This window comes from Conger conger, chromosome 1 (assembly GCF_963514075.1).
Source record: "Conger conger chromosome 1, fConCon1.1, whole genome shotgun sequence".
NCBI classification, from domain to species: Eukaryota; Metazoa; Chordata; class Actinopteri; order Anguilliformes; family Congridae; genus Conger; species Conger conger.
Window position 1 is genome coordinate 89,971,883 of NC_083760.1, and position 15,473 is coordinate 89,987,355.

Sequence of the window (15,473 nt, forward strand, 5' to 3'; positions counted from 1 at the left end):
TATAGTGATCATTTCGATTAAGATGTCAATTGGTGTGATGTTCTCTATCTTCACACTTCAATAGGCAACATAGATATGAAATCAGTTAATCACTATTTAATTAGCAGGTCCAAGCTTATATTTTGTAGGCGAAATAAAATAGCCGTGTTTAATATTTTGATGTGTTTACGAGGTTATAGCAACCAGAGATTAGCCTATTGATTGCCAGGGTTGCCAAGGCTTAAGTACATATCCACTTCATGCAATCTTATAGCACCCTCTAGCGTTTTGAGATATTGCAGTTCATGTTTCTGGGACCTTTCAAAAGGAAAGGCAACACTTTATAGAGTCGTTTTTTGGAATGTTTTTTCAAAGCTCGAAGTCGGTGTTCGTTTTTGTAACCTTACACATTTAAATGGCAAAGAACAGCCCGTGTAACCTAGATCTCACGATACCATGATATTCAAAATTCCATGCACGCGAGTTTTGTTGCACAATAAAAAGTTAATAATATGGGAATTAATTGAACTACCTTGAGAATATTCACCAGACGTTACTACGTGAAACGGACAGAAAAGTATACGTTACTGTATTCTATGTAAGCCTAGGTCACCTGTATCACCTGTATCATCAGACGTAATCATGAACACCAGTGTACCAAGATATGTAGATTAAAAAAACAATGCACCCCCATTTGCATTGGGGCCCACAATGAGGCGACAAGATTTCCATTTTCATTTAAAAATGTAACTTTTCAATGAAATTCCTTATGAGTATCTGCTTATATAAGTACACATATCATATAATTAAATATTAAGTGTTTATACAATTTAAAGCATTTTTAATCATGGTTTAAGCAGGTGGTTGTAATTTTGCGGCCGATCGGTGTTTATGGCAATGTAATGTAGTCTCTGATCCACACTCCGGAGCAGAGGGTGGCGGTAATGCGCATTAAAAATCTACGGCTCCGTAAAACAACAACGAGGAGCAGTAGAAGTAGAAGAAGAAGAGCTTAGCTTCAGCCACGGCCCTGCGTTGTACATCGCAGCCAGCCTGCCAGCTAGGTAGCTAGCTGCTGCTGTTTTCACGTTCCTATCCAAGGTGAAAGTGTGGAGTGAATGAAGGTTAGGGGCAAAATCAAAATACAGGTAGGCTGTGTGGCTGTGCAGTGAGAATACTCTCTACGAAGGCCATTCGCGATCATGCTTTGACAAAAGAAATAGGCGGCATGGTTTGGCATTAGCAGCTGCAACATTACCGTGTGGGCGTGTGTGTAGCAATTTAGCTAACATAAGTGCAACTTGCTGCAAACTCGCCCGGATACTTACACTTTCTAAATTATCCACATGGCGGCGAGTAAAATGTTATTTTGCTGCTTATCCTCACAAGATCACATCGAAATAAATAATGCATTCAGGAATTATTCTCATGTAATGATGGTTAACGTTTTTTATTATTATGTAATGATGGCTAGCGTTAGCTTCCTAGACACTGTCAATCACCATTCATCTGATCGGCCACAGCAGGTAAGTTTAACTGCGGGAGAAAGTGTTGCTTCGGATGTGCGTCAAAAAGGGACAGATTGCCATCAAAATGGCCTGTTTTACTTTGTGGCTTCATAACAATTGCAAATGAAGCGATGACCGAAGACGTAGCGAGTTACTTGAATACCCCGTCTACACTGCGGTGTCACGGTATGTTTTGTTACTATATAGTCATAGCTTATGAACATCCATGTCTATCCAATAGGTTATGCAAGGAATTGCTGTTTTACATGAGCCGTGTTCTTCCTTCAGAGTGAAAACAAACATGACATCGTGTATGTTTTGTTTCAGATAGGTTAATAACATTTGTTTTATTTATTAACGTATATGTCTGATTTGTGATCTCGTCATAAGGCTGACAGTTTACTTACAGTAGAATTGTTACAACACAAAGGGATCACTCTACAAAATGTTTGTCAATAACAGACGTTAGTGTTCTAGCTACAGGTTTCAGAGTGCTTGCTTCACTGTTGCCTTGTGTTGAGCTCTTGTGAGTTTTATGATGTTTTAATACAAGTTAAAATATATCATTGTGCAAATGATTTCATTCATTATTTCATTTACTTTCCACACTTCTTCGTGTGCGTAATTACCAGACCATCCTGACCCAGGTGCGGTCTATCCATTGTCACACCCGATTATTTTCTTCTTGCTTATCAACTGTCATTTGTAACTCAGAAGTTGACCTCAAACCGGGGCAGTTGCCCCTCATGGGCTAGCACGTCTTGTCTTGGTTCTGTGTTTCTGGAGAGCAAAGGGGATTTACCGGTTTCCGGTTAATTGTAATTATTATTATTTTTTATGTCTATTGGTTTCTTTTAGGGGTGACTATGAGATGTTGGAGAGCGCAGGCGTTAATTTGGCGGCGTCTCGCGGGATTGTCCACTTCACCCCGGGACGCTTCTGTTCGCGCGTCTCCCGTTTCGGGGGCGTGTACGGGGACAACACTCGCTCGCCAGGTGTGTAGCGCGGTTTCCCCGGCAACGCTGAGGACACCCCTAGCTCCCGCTCTCTGGACTTCGGCTCGCAGTTGGTGTTCGCTCCTGGTGAGGTTCAAAACCACCGGAGGCTCGAAGAAAGGAGGCAAAAATGCCAAGGAGGACGAGGAGGAGGAAGAAGATGACCCAGCGGCCAGTGACTACGAGGATGAACTACAGGATGACCCTGGTCTGCCCAAAAACTACAAGGACCAGGAGAGATCTGTGCAGTCCTTTCGCTATGACCTCATCTTGAAGGCTGGCTTGGACTTGGCACGCAAGTGAGTGGGGTCAGTGAAAAAGCAACCAGTGGTGTTTGGGGTGACCGCTCTAATTTTTCTCAAACTTCTGTGTTAATGTTCTTTATGTATTCGATAGAGAACATGCAAAACATTAGCCTAATTGCATTTCTTGTTTTTGGAGCATCATATCTATTGGGCATTATAGCAGGGAAAACCTGAAAATGATGTGTCCTCTGACGCAATTCTCTGTGTACTTTCAGATTATGCACTTATTAAGGTAATAGAAAAATGCTATATTGCGCCACTTGGAAATTTGTTTATGATATTTGATGGCTTACTACATCGGCACCACTTGGTGTATGACTTCCAAACTTCTAAAAGTAGTAGATATTTTGGTTAAGAACATCCATAAGGAAAATCAAGTCAAACAAATAATTTATTTAAAATTTCATACAATGCCAAAGTTCGGTCCGGTTAGAAAATTACCAAAAGGTGCTGCATTTTCAACCAAGTAGGTGGTAAGTTGGAAAGTTCAAAAGGTATGATAGGCCTACGCATGTACAAAAAATGGAGTTGTTACTGCTATCTCTTTGCATGTTTTGATCGGTTCAAAAAAACCTACATTTACAGGAACATACAGTACTGTGCAGAAGTCTGTTTATTTTTTGTGTGTTAGTATAAAATAATGAGATTTCCAAATACTCATTTTCCAAAAGATTTAATTTTACAGAGACATTTTTGTATTTAATTTTAAAAAGTAACGCATTACTGTAAGCAATTGACTACTCTCAAGGCTGTCTGAGATCAGAAGCAAGGAGCCAACCAAAGTCTGCAGAAGAACTGTGGCAAGTTCTCCAACATGCTTGGAACAACCTCCCTGCTGATTCTTATAGAACTGCAGGACAGCGGTGGCCATCTCAGAGAAGTGATTACATTATTGGCATTTGGCTGACGCTCTTATCCAGAGTGACGTACAGTTGATTAGACTAAGCAGGAGACAATCCTCCCCTGGAACAATGCAGGGTTAAGGGCCTTGCTCAAGGACCCAACGGCTGTGCAGTTACACCGGGATTAGAACCACCAACCTTGTGTGTCCCAGTCATTTACCTTAACCACTACGCTACAGGCGGCCCCAAGTGATAATGTATTAACGCCGAATACAATATTGATTTGATTCAGTTGAACTATTCTGCCAAATTACTAAAATCTAATGTGAAATGTATAGTATGTTTATTTAGGACCTTTCATTGAATTATTTTTGAAAGAATCTTATCTGTACATAATGTTATACAGGTGCCTAAGACTTTTGCACAGTACTGTATATGTAAGTCACATGAGTCCGTTGAGTGATGATGGGTTTTATGTCCCAGTAGCATTGCTGTCATCATGTCTGGCCTGATATCTGCTCATGGCCTTCCTGTTATTCTTTTTTTGCATTTGTTTATTTCAAAGCAAAATTGATGACGCTTTCTATGGCAACAAACTGAGACTCAACGGCCAGAGACTGATCAAGAAAAGCAAAACGGTAAGCGGCTAGCGTCTATCTTTCATTGCTTGCACGTTTACAAACATTTTGTACCTTTTCTGGATCTTAGTCTGTGGGTTGGCTACACTGTCACTCAACTGGATGTAAAAACCCTAAAATGTAAAGCTACAAGTATGCACTTTTAACTATATTGTCATTCCTTTATTTCAATTCAATTCAATGTGCTGGAGTACAGAGGCAAATCAACAAAAATGTTGTCACCGTCCAAATACTTACGGACTGCACTGTAATAAAAAATAAATAAATAAAAATCCTAAATTGAAAGATTTAGGAACGCATTAATGCATTCCCCTTAGTAGATTTTTCCCCCCCCACATTCTCATACTGCATTATATATATTATATATAGTCCGTTTTGTATGGATGGATATTTGCTGAAGTGGCTCCGAGTATGTAGCTTCGTTTAAGACAGGTGCACAAGGGCCGATCCGTTTCAGGATTTTTATTTTGCCAACTTCTTAATAATTCTTAATTATCTCAATTATTGAATTGACTCGATCATATCTTATCTGACGTGTGTATGAGTATCGACTGCAAGTGTACCCTAATAATTTTATTGTGCTCAAGTACAGGCTTGAACCAGGGTAGTTTATAGAGCTGTCAGCAAATTAAAAACAAGGCAATCGCTTGTCCGAGGCAAAATCCTGAAACGGATCGGCCTTTGAGGACCGGAGTTGTGCACCCCTGGTTTAAGGGTTAAGTGGCAATGCCCCAGCTAGGAAGTTAGCCTGCGACCTCAACCCACCCCACCGGGCCTCAGAGTGGTTGCCCCCCGCTTGTCCCCCTGCAGGTGAAAGTGGGGGACACCCTGGACCTGGTGCTGGAGGACAACCGGGACACCGACGTGGTCACCCTGATGAGGGTGGTGCTGAAGGAGGTGGTCGCGGTGACCAGGGACGAGGCCAGGTACAGGGTGGTTCTGCGACGCTGGAAGCACCTGCAGCTGCCCAGGCAGGAAGCCTACAGGCTGTGAGGCGCCACGGGAACGCTGGATAACTCGCTGAAGCACTGCGGGGGGATTTGACCCCCGCCAAGACAGAAACTGTTTTTCGTACTGCCTCTGCATGGGTGTGTCTCTCTCTCTCTCTCTCTCTCTCTCTCTCTCTTTCTCTCTCTCTCTCTCGCTCTCACAAATGGGGGGATTTTGTTTGAAGAGGTGACAGCAAACTTGGGGGGGGAATAAAAAACCCCAAAAACAAAACACTGCAGCACTACCTTAAGCACTCGTCAACAAATCACGTTTTATATATCGAGTGTATTTCTACGAAGAACTTGTCACGGCACACTTTCACAGTGTTCGGGGGGGGGGAGGGGGCAGTGACAATCACAAATAATCAGTCAATAGTCAATCAGTGTGATCCCCAAATCTGGTCCCCGCAGAGGTTCCAGTCCTGGTTTTCGCTTCTGCCTAAAGATCAGCCACCAATTTCACGGTGCAATCCAGGAACATCCCCACGTTCTCTCTGCTCTACCTTAACTTTATCAAGCCCTTTTTTTTTTTGTGACTTCCGACCGATTAAACTGACTTTGTATGTGAGAATTCATAAAGGCCCATGGGTACTGAGGTGCTTTGGAGTGTCATGGAGCCCATTTTGACAGTATTGGGAGCTGTATTAGCAGTACTTACCTGGCCACCGTTACCACCTTGTATCTCTAAAATCGACTTGAGGCCAAGCATGAACTTGACTTGTCGTGCATGGAAATGTGTTTGTAGTACAGTGGATCATAGGCCTTGGGGAGAAATAAAAATGTAAGTTTAGTGTTCTGCGCCTGTCTTTCTGTCCGGATTCATAGCTATGCTGTGTGCCAAAGCTATGTGTGTTAGCAGGGCATATCCCACACGCCAACAGCAGCGAGTTTAGCATTTGTCTGGTTTTCTTGCAGAAATGACCAGTTTCTTACTCTCTACAGACATTCGGTTCTGTAACCTCTTACCTCATGTAAACGCACAACATTCAGATATGATTCAACAATAAAGCCTGACTGATTGACTGACCTTAAGTTTTGATTATTTTCTCCTTTTTGCCTCCATCAACACCTGCACCTTCATCTTAAGAATAAATAACCAGTTTTGTTTAAAGGTACAGTAGGTCATTTCGGACTTCTAACGGCCAAGAGAGGAACAAACCCCTTCAACCCACAACACTGTTTATCCCACCCCCTTCTCTGTGACCGCGCTGACGTTGAAACGCCATTGGCTGTGGCAATTAGAACCAAATTTCAACCAGTGAGCTTGAATTATTCTCCTGTTATACAATGCTTTGGTACAGTGTTGGCCCGTGAATTGTATATTTTGAAACCCAAATTTAAGGACTATAAATACAGGCAGAGGGTGAGTCAACATGTCAGTGAGCCTTTTTTCAATGACAGGAAGGGATTTACAATGGTCTTGTAACAATGTTTTAACACACAAATCGTACCTATTGTACCTTTAATGCCCCGATGCACCAATGCACCCACCCTGTCCCCCATTCAAACCCACCTACCCAGCCAAACCCACACCGTAAAATAAGGCATGACGCCTAATAGTGTTTTTATAAAGTTTATTAACAAACTAGTTTTTTTTTTAATGTGACAAATGTACCAGAGTTTTGGGGCGTCTTGAGGCAGGTTTACGATCTGAACATGAGCGAGAAAGGCAAGAGTCGCGCGCCTCCGTAACCAGGACGACCATCACGGCGACCCCCGGTTAAAATCACGCGCCGCACAGGGCAGCGTGTACGCAGGTTTTCACTCCAAGCGGTCACTACGCCCGGGCCACCTCATGTTCAACCCCCCCCCCCCCCCCCCGACAAAACGTTTATTTAATCTGAACGTCCTGTTGCGAACCGCGGGCGGACTGACTGACGTAGTACGGTTCGCTCCGAGGGCGTCTGAGAAGGCGCCCTCTGACCTTTAAAGCACACCCACCCAACGGGGGCACACATACCTCAAAGCCTGTCGCCAAAGGTTGCACACCGTCGGGAGGAAACGTATCGTTCGGCCCAGAAATCATCGCGAAACGATTCCGATTGAACGTGCCCCAGGTGTTCATTCCGAAACGATCGCTACACCTGCTAGTTACTCGAGTTCAGAAGTGTCAAACGCCAGTCCTGGAGTGCTGGTTTTTGGGATGTTCTCGGCACCTGTGGTTCATTCAAGTCTTTGATTGGCTAAAGGATCCGCACACCTTGTTCTCAAGGCCTTCATTGACAGCTGACTGGAAGGAAATCCCAAAAACCTGCAGACACTGCGGCCCCCTGGGAATTCAGTTTGACACCCCTGCTCCAGTTGAAGGTGTGCCAATTGGGGAAATCGGCAGGTGAAGTGATCGTTTGGATCGAAAATCTGTATACCTGGCCCTCCACGGCACACGAATGGGCACCCCTGATTTGATTTTTTAAATTCCTTGACCCGTTCCACATAGTGTGTACATTGACATTGAGTTGAATATGCACGCTCTCGTCTGTCCTGTTCCAGACCTATCCACTGCTCCACTACGGTTGTTGCATGTAGGCAGCCTGCAGCGTAGTGGTTAAGGTGCATGACTGGGACCCGCAAGGTCGGTGGTTCTACGCCCGGTGTAGAAACAATAAGATCCGCACAGCCATTGGGCCCTTGAGCAAGGCCCTTAACCCTGCATTGCTCCAGGGGAGGATTGTCTCCTGCTCAGTCTAATTAGATAAAAGTGTCAGCCAAATAACGTGCGTAATGTGATAATGTAATTTCACTCAAATCTCCCCGGGTTCGTATCAAACTGCACTTCCTCCTATCCCACCCCATGTGACCCACAACGAATGCTGCGATTGGTGGAGCTGTCTGATGCGTTTGTGCAGGACTTGACAGTGAGTGCATCCCAACGCTAATAAAAATATATATTTATAAAAAATAAAAATAAAAGTATCCTCCTTTCCACATACATTATTGGGATGCACGGCGCGTGACAAGACAAAGTGTGTGCACACAGTCCTGTCTGTACAACTCTCAGCTGTGTCTGTACACCTCTCAGCTGTGTCTGTACACCTCTCAGCTGTGTCTGTACACCTCTCAGCTGTGTGTCTGTACACCTCTCAGCTGTGTCTGTACACCTCTCAGCTGTGTCTGTACACCTCTCAGCTGTGTGTCTGTACACCTCTCAGCTGTGTCTGTACACCTCTCAGCTGTGTGCCTGTACACCTCTCAGCTGTGTGCCTGTACACCTCTCAGCTGTGTGTCTGTACACCTCTCAGCTGTGTCTGTACACCTCTCAGCTGTGTCTGTACACCTCTCAGCTGTGTCTGTACACCTCTCAGCTGTGTGCCGCTCACGGTCACCGCGTTAGGTAATCCAAACAAACGGCCCGTCAGTCAATGACTCGACCCGCCTTCCCGCTCAGCCAGGGCGTACGCACGTCACCGTTCGACGTATTTCCAGCGCGGACGTACGATTTTTGCGCGTCCAAAAACTCCCAGGCCCTGATCTTGGCTTCAGGGGGGGCTGCTCGTGAACCCAAAATCCGCCCCGGGGGCCCCCCTCGATCACACCCCACCCACCTCTCACCTGTAGCTTATTCACCTGTATGACAGTAATACTGCAGTTCTCTCTCTCTCTCTCTGTCTAGAGACACAACAGCCTTCACTCTGCACTACTTAATCAGTGTTAGCGGTACTGCGTACCGAGAGCCTCTTGTTCCATGGTGGACACACTGACACCGCCATCTCCCCTTCTGTTGTGTACAATCGCAGTTTCAGTGTTTTACCTGGGTCACCTGCCCTAGAATTAGAATAGAAATGTTACCAGGCAACGTTCTGGTAGCCTAGTTCAAGCACATTCATTACATTACATTACATTACATTAATGGCATTTGGCAGACGCTCTTATCCAGAGCGACATACAGTTGATTAGACTAGGCAGGAGACAATCCTCCCCCGGAGCAATGCAGGGTTAAGGGCCTTGCTCGAGGGCCCTACGGCTGTGTGGATCTTATTGTGGCTACACCGGGATTAGAACCACCAACATTTTGTGTCCCAGTCGTGTACCTTAACCACTACACCACAAGCCACCCACCAGTGGTCGAAAACGTTTTGTTAGAAGACCACTCCGGCTCGTGTACACCCTCATGCTGCACGTGAATTTTGAGTTTAGTCAATGCAGCAAATTGGCCGAAATGAAATAAATGAATTGATAAATGGCCATAATGTTCCATATCCAATAATGTTTCAATGAATGAACTGGACTGAAATTAATTTCAGCTGGGCTAATGTAACGTTGCAGAGTCGGAAGCTGGTCTCCACTCCCAAAAATGATCAGGGGGGCGGCCTGCAGCCTAGTGGCACATGACTGGGACCCGGAAGGTTGGTGGTTTAAGCCCCGGTGTCGCCACAATAAGATCCGTGCAGCTGCTGGGCCTTTGAGCAAGGCCCATAACCCACCCCGTATTGCTCTAGAGGAGAGGAGATCGTCCCCTGCTTCGTCTAATCAACTGTAAGTCACTTCGGTTAAAATCGTCAGCTGAGTAACACATTATTACTGTTACTACTATTATTATATTGAGAAGGGTTTGGGTCAGATCCAATTCCAGAATATCCACCATGAAAGCACGAAGCCTCAGCACACAAACTAATTAACTTAGACATTCACCCCAATTCAGTTTCTGTAATCAGAGTTGAAGGTGACACACAGATGTACAATAAACTTACCTGTATAAGACAGGTAAGCAAGTCCTCATCAACGTCATATTTACATACTGTATACTCAATCTTTAAGGCTAATGAACGCATAGGATACTCCCAATTAATGGTTAGAATTACCTACAACAATATCGTTTTGGCATTATATATAAATAAACTATACATCATCTCCTGTTGCAACAAAGTTATAGCTTCCTCTAACAAATATACCATCTGGTGCTATATATCTAATACATCTAATCTTAACAAATATGTCCTGTATGGTCAACTAAACCTGTCTCCTAATTATCAATTTAATCCTAATCCTGAAAGGACATATTTGTTAGGATTTAGGCCGGGGATCTCAAAACTCCAATTTGGGAGGCTGCAGTTTGTACTCTGCATGTTTTCTTTTGTGGTCTGCTTTCAGCCAGAATCCAAATTTAGGCCTAAAAAAAAATAAAAATATGTGTAGACTTCGCCAGCTCTTTAGTTGACAGCTCTTCGCCAGTTAACAATGTCAAATGAAGCCATTTAAATGTTGAGAAACGCTGAAGCAACACACTGCAGCCCTCCAAGGCGGGCAGGTTTGACATCCCCGACTTTAGTCCATTTTTATTCAGCTTATGCGGATTCATCTTAAAAAGAGAGAAAAAAAAAAAAAAAATATTGTGCAAATAATACGTGTGTTTTGTGAGCGGACCGCTGTCCGCGGGAAGGGTCCCCGCGCGTCTCATAGGTACGACACGGCGCTGCAGGAGCGCTTGGCCTTCTTCAGGATGTCGCACTTCTTGCGGTTGGGCCGGCGGCACCGCTCGTCGATGCTGGGCACGCACTCGTAGTGCCACACCTCCTCCATCTTGTCCACGGGGTAGACGGCCTCCACGTAGTGGCGGATCAGCCGCAGGCGCAGCGGGTCCAGCTGCTTCTTGTTGCAGGCGCCGGAGTGGTTGTACTGCAGCCGCAGGTTCTCCTGGGTGAACAGCTCGGGGAAGAGGCGCACCAGCAGGCGGGCGGCGAAGTTGCCCACCGACAGGCTCTGCTGGACGACCTCGCGCACCTCCGCGTCCGCCAGCAGGTAGGCGGGCGGCACCAGGAAGTCCGGCGCGCTCACCGTCAGGTCCTCCAGCGGGATCTTGCAGAAGTCCTTGCTGCTCTTCTCCGGCGGCAGCGGCGGGATCTCGAAGTCGTCCCTGAAGCGCTCGGCGGCGAGCGACGCGCCCCGTCCCGACGTCTGCCCGCCCCCGGCGCCGCCCGCGAAGTCGCCGGGCTCGGGTTCGGGCGCGTACACCTTGCGCTGCTGCTGGTAGGACCGCCTCTGCTCCGTGTCCCGCCGACGGCAGCGCTCGTCCAGCTTGCCCACGAACTCCAGCGTCCAGACGCGGTCGTTCCGGGCCCGCGGGTACAGCAGCTGCACGTAGTGGCGGATGAGGTTGACCCGCACGGGGTCCAGCTGCTTCTTCCCCAGCGAGCCGCTGCAGTTGTAGTTCTTGCGCGCGTTCTCGTAGGTGAAGAGCTCGGGGAACATCAGCACCAGGAGGCGCGAGGCGAAGTTCCCGATGGACAGGCTGCACTCGTAGTTCGCCTTCAGCTGCTCGCGGGAGAGCAGGAACTCCGGCGCCACGTCGAAGTCGGGCGGCGGGATCTCCACCTTGTCGAAGTCGATGGGCACCAGCGACGACTTCTTCGCCTGCTTGCAGGCCTGGCCGGGCCGCTCGTAGTCCCGGAAGTCGCCGCCGACCTTGACCACCGAGACGTCGTCCGGGAGGCTGGCGGAGTCGTAGCTCTCGTCGCCGTGGGCGACCTCGGGCTCGCTGCCCTCGCCGTTGCCCTGGGCGACCTCCAGCACCTCCTCCATGCGCTGGACGCACAGCTGCAGCCAGCTGTCCTCCGACACGTCGGGGAAGTTGGCCTCCATGTACTTGCGGATGACCTCCAGCCTGTCCGAGTCCAGCATTAGCTTCCCCACGCCGCCGCCGCCGCCATAGCAACCGTAGCCCTCCGGAACTTTCCCCTCCTCGAAGACCTCGGGGAAGAGCCGGTGCATGAGGAAGACCGCGAAGTCGCCGGGCGAGGAAAGGTCGTCCAGGTCCTCGCCCACCTCCTGGGCGTCGAAGATCAAGTCCGACACCATGTTCCCGTCGCCTCCGCCGCCGCCGCCGCCGTTGTTGAGGTTGAGGTTGAGGTTGTCGGCGCGGGACTCGGGGGACAGGCTGGCCCCGTCGCGCCCGTCCTCGTCGATGTAGAGGCAGCCCCGCGTCCGGCCGGGCTCCGCCGGCTCGAACCCGGCGCCCGGGGCCGCCGCCGCCGACGACGCCCGCCTCCCGGCGCCCTCCATGTCCTTCTGCGCCCAGAAGCGGCTGAAGAAGTCGTTGATCTGCGGCAGGCACTCGGCCTGCCAGGCGTCGCCGTTCCGCACCAGCGGGAAGCAGGCCTCCACGTAGCAGCGCACCAGCTGCAGGTGCAGCGAGTCGGGCGCCCGCCGGCCGCCGGGAGAGCCGCACGCGCTGCAGCCGCCGCCCGCGCCCGCGCCGTACTCCGGGGCGAAGAGCTCGGGGAACAGCTGCAGCAGCAGCCGGCAGCCCAGCTCGCCGGCCGAGGAGGTCTGCTCCGCCAGGCGCCGCAGCTCCTCGCCCGTCAGCCGGTGCTCGGGCGGCGGCTGGAACTCGGCCGCCAGCTCGGCGGGCGGCTCCACGCGGCGCTTGATGCGCGTGACCTCCAGCGACAGCAGGTCCACCTTGCTGTGCAGCTGCGTCATGCTGGAGTTGAGCGTGTTGAGGATGAAGAACATCTTCTCGATCAGCGGGTAGAGGGCCGCCTCGGCCTCGCCGGGCGGCGCCGCCGGGCTGGGCTCTCGCCGGCCCGCCTCGACCCCGCCCGGCTTGGGGAGCGGCGGCCGGCCCGCCCCGGGCTCGTGGAGGGCGTGCTGGTCCAGCCCGGAGGCGGCCTTCTTCTCGATGATGCGGTGGGAGATGCTGTACAGGGGCTTCCTGTACGAGGCGATCGTCCGCTCGGAGGGGGAGTCCCTGCTCTCCCCCAGGGGCATCAGGCCGGAGGGGTGTGGCCTGGCCGAGTGCCTCGTCCTCAGTCCCTGTGTGGGGAAACGACAAAATGACTTAAATACCCAAAAGACTCAAGTGCCCACAATGCCATATTGGGAACAACACAAAAACTAACATATCCAAGACTCAATTACCCACAATGCCATATTGGGAACAACACAAAAACTAACATATCCAAGACTCAATTACCCACAATGCCATATAGGGAACAACACAAAAAATAACATATCCAAGACTCAATTACCCACAATGCCATACAGGGAAACAACACAAAGACTTAAATACCCAAAAGACTAAATTACCCACAGTGCCAAATAGGGAAACAACATAAAGACTTAAATACCCAAAAGACTCAATTACCCACAATGCCATACAGGGAAACAACACAAAGACTTAAATACCCAAAAGACTCAATTACCCACAGTGCCATATAGGGAAACAACATAAAGACTTAAATACTCAAAAGACTCAATTACCCACAATTCCCTATAGGGGCTCAAACCAACACTGCAATGGCAGCAATTATAGGGGCCTGAACCTGAGCTGCTGCTACAATGGCTTCAAATTTTGCAATTAAATAAGATCATTGTGCTCAAATTAACGTCGATTCATTTGAACTGCACCATACTGGGGGGGGATGGGCATTTCAGCAGTGATATCCTTAATTTTGGGATAGCCCCTCGGTGTCGCCCTCACCTCCGCGGAGACCCTCGTCCTCTTGGCGGCGGCGAGCTGGTCGAACTCGGCGTTGGGGCCGTCCGAGGGGGCGAACGCCGCCGCCCGCTTGCCCGCGCCGTCGACGCCGCTACCCAGAATCCTCCCCGGGCTCGCCGCCGCCGCGCAGCTGACGGGCTCCTCCGACTCCGCCTTCACCCGGCACAGCGTCAGTCTCTCTGAGGAGCACGACAATTCGACAAGAGGGAATCTCCCTTCATTCGCGGAACGACCTTGCTATCCGGGGGGGGGGTTACCTGGACTTTACACATTGTGGCACGTTATTCCTAACAGCTATATTAGGCAATAATAATGCCCTGTATTAGGTGGGGAAAATAGGGGTGGCAGCTCGGGTGGCCAATCAAATTCCAGAGGTGGCCCCTGGTCATCCCATTGGACGTGAGCCTGCTTTCTGCGCATTAAAGTGCTTCCTGTGCGTCACCCAGATCTTCCCCTTCAACTTCATCCTATTGTAAAAGGCACAGCCAAAGTTATTTCTTGTGTTAGGCTCTCTACTTAAATATATATAAAAATATGTCAAGCATAGGTTTTTGAAGATTACTGTGGAGTGCATCCAACTTTCTTCTTTGTCGTTAACGTTTGCCCAACGCATGCAGAACTTTGTGGGCCTTCCAACAATCAGCTCACCTTTCTCTGACGTTTCCCCATCCGAGTTCTCCACAAACTCGGATGAATTCATGTCCTGGAACATAAAAAGGAGTTATATTTTTGGATCATCAGTATATTCATCTAATATCACAGTACATTAACGACGACTACATGTAGGCATTTAGCAGATGCTCTTATCCAAAGAAATGTACAAGTCCAGAGTGACAAGAAAACCCTGAAGAGACCAGAGCAAGATCATGTTTACATGGTTTGGGTAAATATAAATCCCTAAAGAAAACTGTTCACGATTAAGCTATTTCAGGTCAGATTCAGGCAAAGCGTCACCGAACGGAGACCACTTGTGTTCGGGGTTTTGTGTTTTATAAACATGCGATATAACGACTCGCCGGGCGCGTTCTGGGGGCGCTGTGACTCCGTGTCTACCTCACGCGTTCCTGAAACTCGCCAGACTCCAGACCACTCCACTTCCTCATTCTTCCACTATCAACCCACGAACCACAACAACCTGGGAAAGAAGACGTAGCTACCTCTTGTCTGTCGCACTTTTCCGGACCTTCCACAAAAAAAACTTTGCTCTTAATTCGCAAATTAGAGCATGCTAGCCGAAGGGGACGGTTAAAAAATAATACCCACGCCCATGTTCTCACGGCTTTTATTTTTTAGAGGAATTCTTATTGCGTGACGCGGCAAGAAAAATATCCGCGGACGAGTTTTTACCCCCTTCTCTTGCTTTTCTGCTTTCGGAAATAGCGCTACGCAGTTGCAAACTCACCTCGGCTAATTCACGCTGTCTTCCAAACTAGTTTAACGTGCAAAATAGCATGTCCGCGGCTCATATCCCCGTCTTTCTGTACACGGATGACTGTTGTCCGTGTTACTGTCCGCCGTGTTTTTTCTTGTCTGTGCCCTCTCGCGTGACGTGACGGCACTCGCCTGCTGTGTCATTTCCGCACAGCTGTGGGTTACTGTGGGAAAGCACAAAGTTCTGTGGTCGACTTCGCGGGTGGGGAAAGCCTGCATTAAAGCGCGCAGTGCACTTGGCCGTCGGCTGTCGCAGTGATTCCGATCAAAACCGGCGAATGTTCAAGGTTCAATTAAATGAAAGCATTACCGTAATAATCGTTTATAACTCCACGCTAATTATGGACGTATT

General features: G+C 48.7%; 2 protein-coding genes across 4 annotated transcripts; one reads left to right on the plus strand and one right to left on the minus strand.

Annotated features, from left to right (window-relative positions):
- The first annotated feature begins 914 nt into the window (after positions 1-914).
- Positions 915-6,283, plus strand: mtres1 (mitochondrial transcription rescue factor 1). Of its 3 annotated transcripts, none has more exons than XM_061250280.1 (4): positions 915-1,043; positions 2,346-2,781; positions 4,195-4,267; positions 5,078-6,283. In XM_061250280.1, exons 2-4 carry the CDS (start codon positions 2,354-2,356, stop codon positions 5,258-5,260), a joined length of 684 nt encoding a protein of 227 aa, XP_061106264.1. In that variant the 5' UTR covers positions 915-1,043; positions 2,346-2,353; the 3' UTR covers positions 5,261-6,283. The 3 variants fall into 3 exon arrangements, with proteins under 3 accessions (XP_061106264.1, XP_061106255.1, XP_061106246.1); XM_061250271.1 differs by having other exon boundaries at positions 948-1,127; XM_061250262.1 differs by lacking the exon at positions 915-1,043 and adding an exon at positions 1,584-1,673.
- A 2,980-nt stretch (positions 6,284-9,263) lies between these two features.
- bend3 (BEN domain containing 3) lies at positions 9,264-15,213 on the minus strand. The gene is made up of 4 exons (XM_061261444.1): positions 15,093-15,213; positions 14,339-14,393; positions 13,673-13,869; positions 9,264-13,005 (listed from the first exon to the last, which is right to left on the minus strand). Exons 2-4 carry the CDS (start codon positions 14,388-14,390, stop codon positions 10,648-10,650), a joined length of 2,607 nt encoding a protein of 868 aa, XP_061117428.1. The 5' UTR covers positions 14,391-14,393; positions 15,093-15,213; the 3' UTR covers positions 9,264-10,647.
- Between the last annotated feature and the right edge of the window lie 260 nt (positions 15,214-15,473).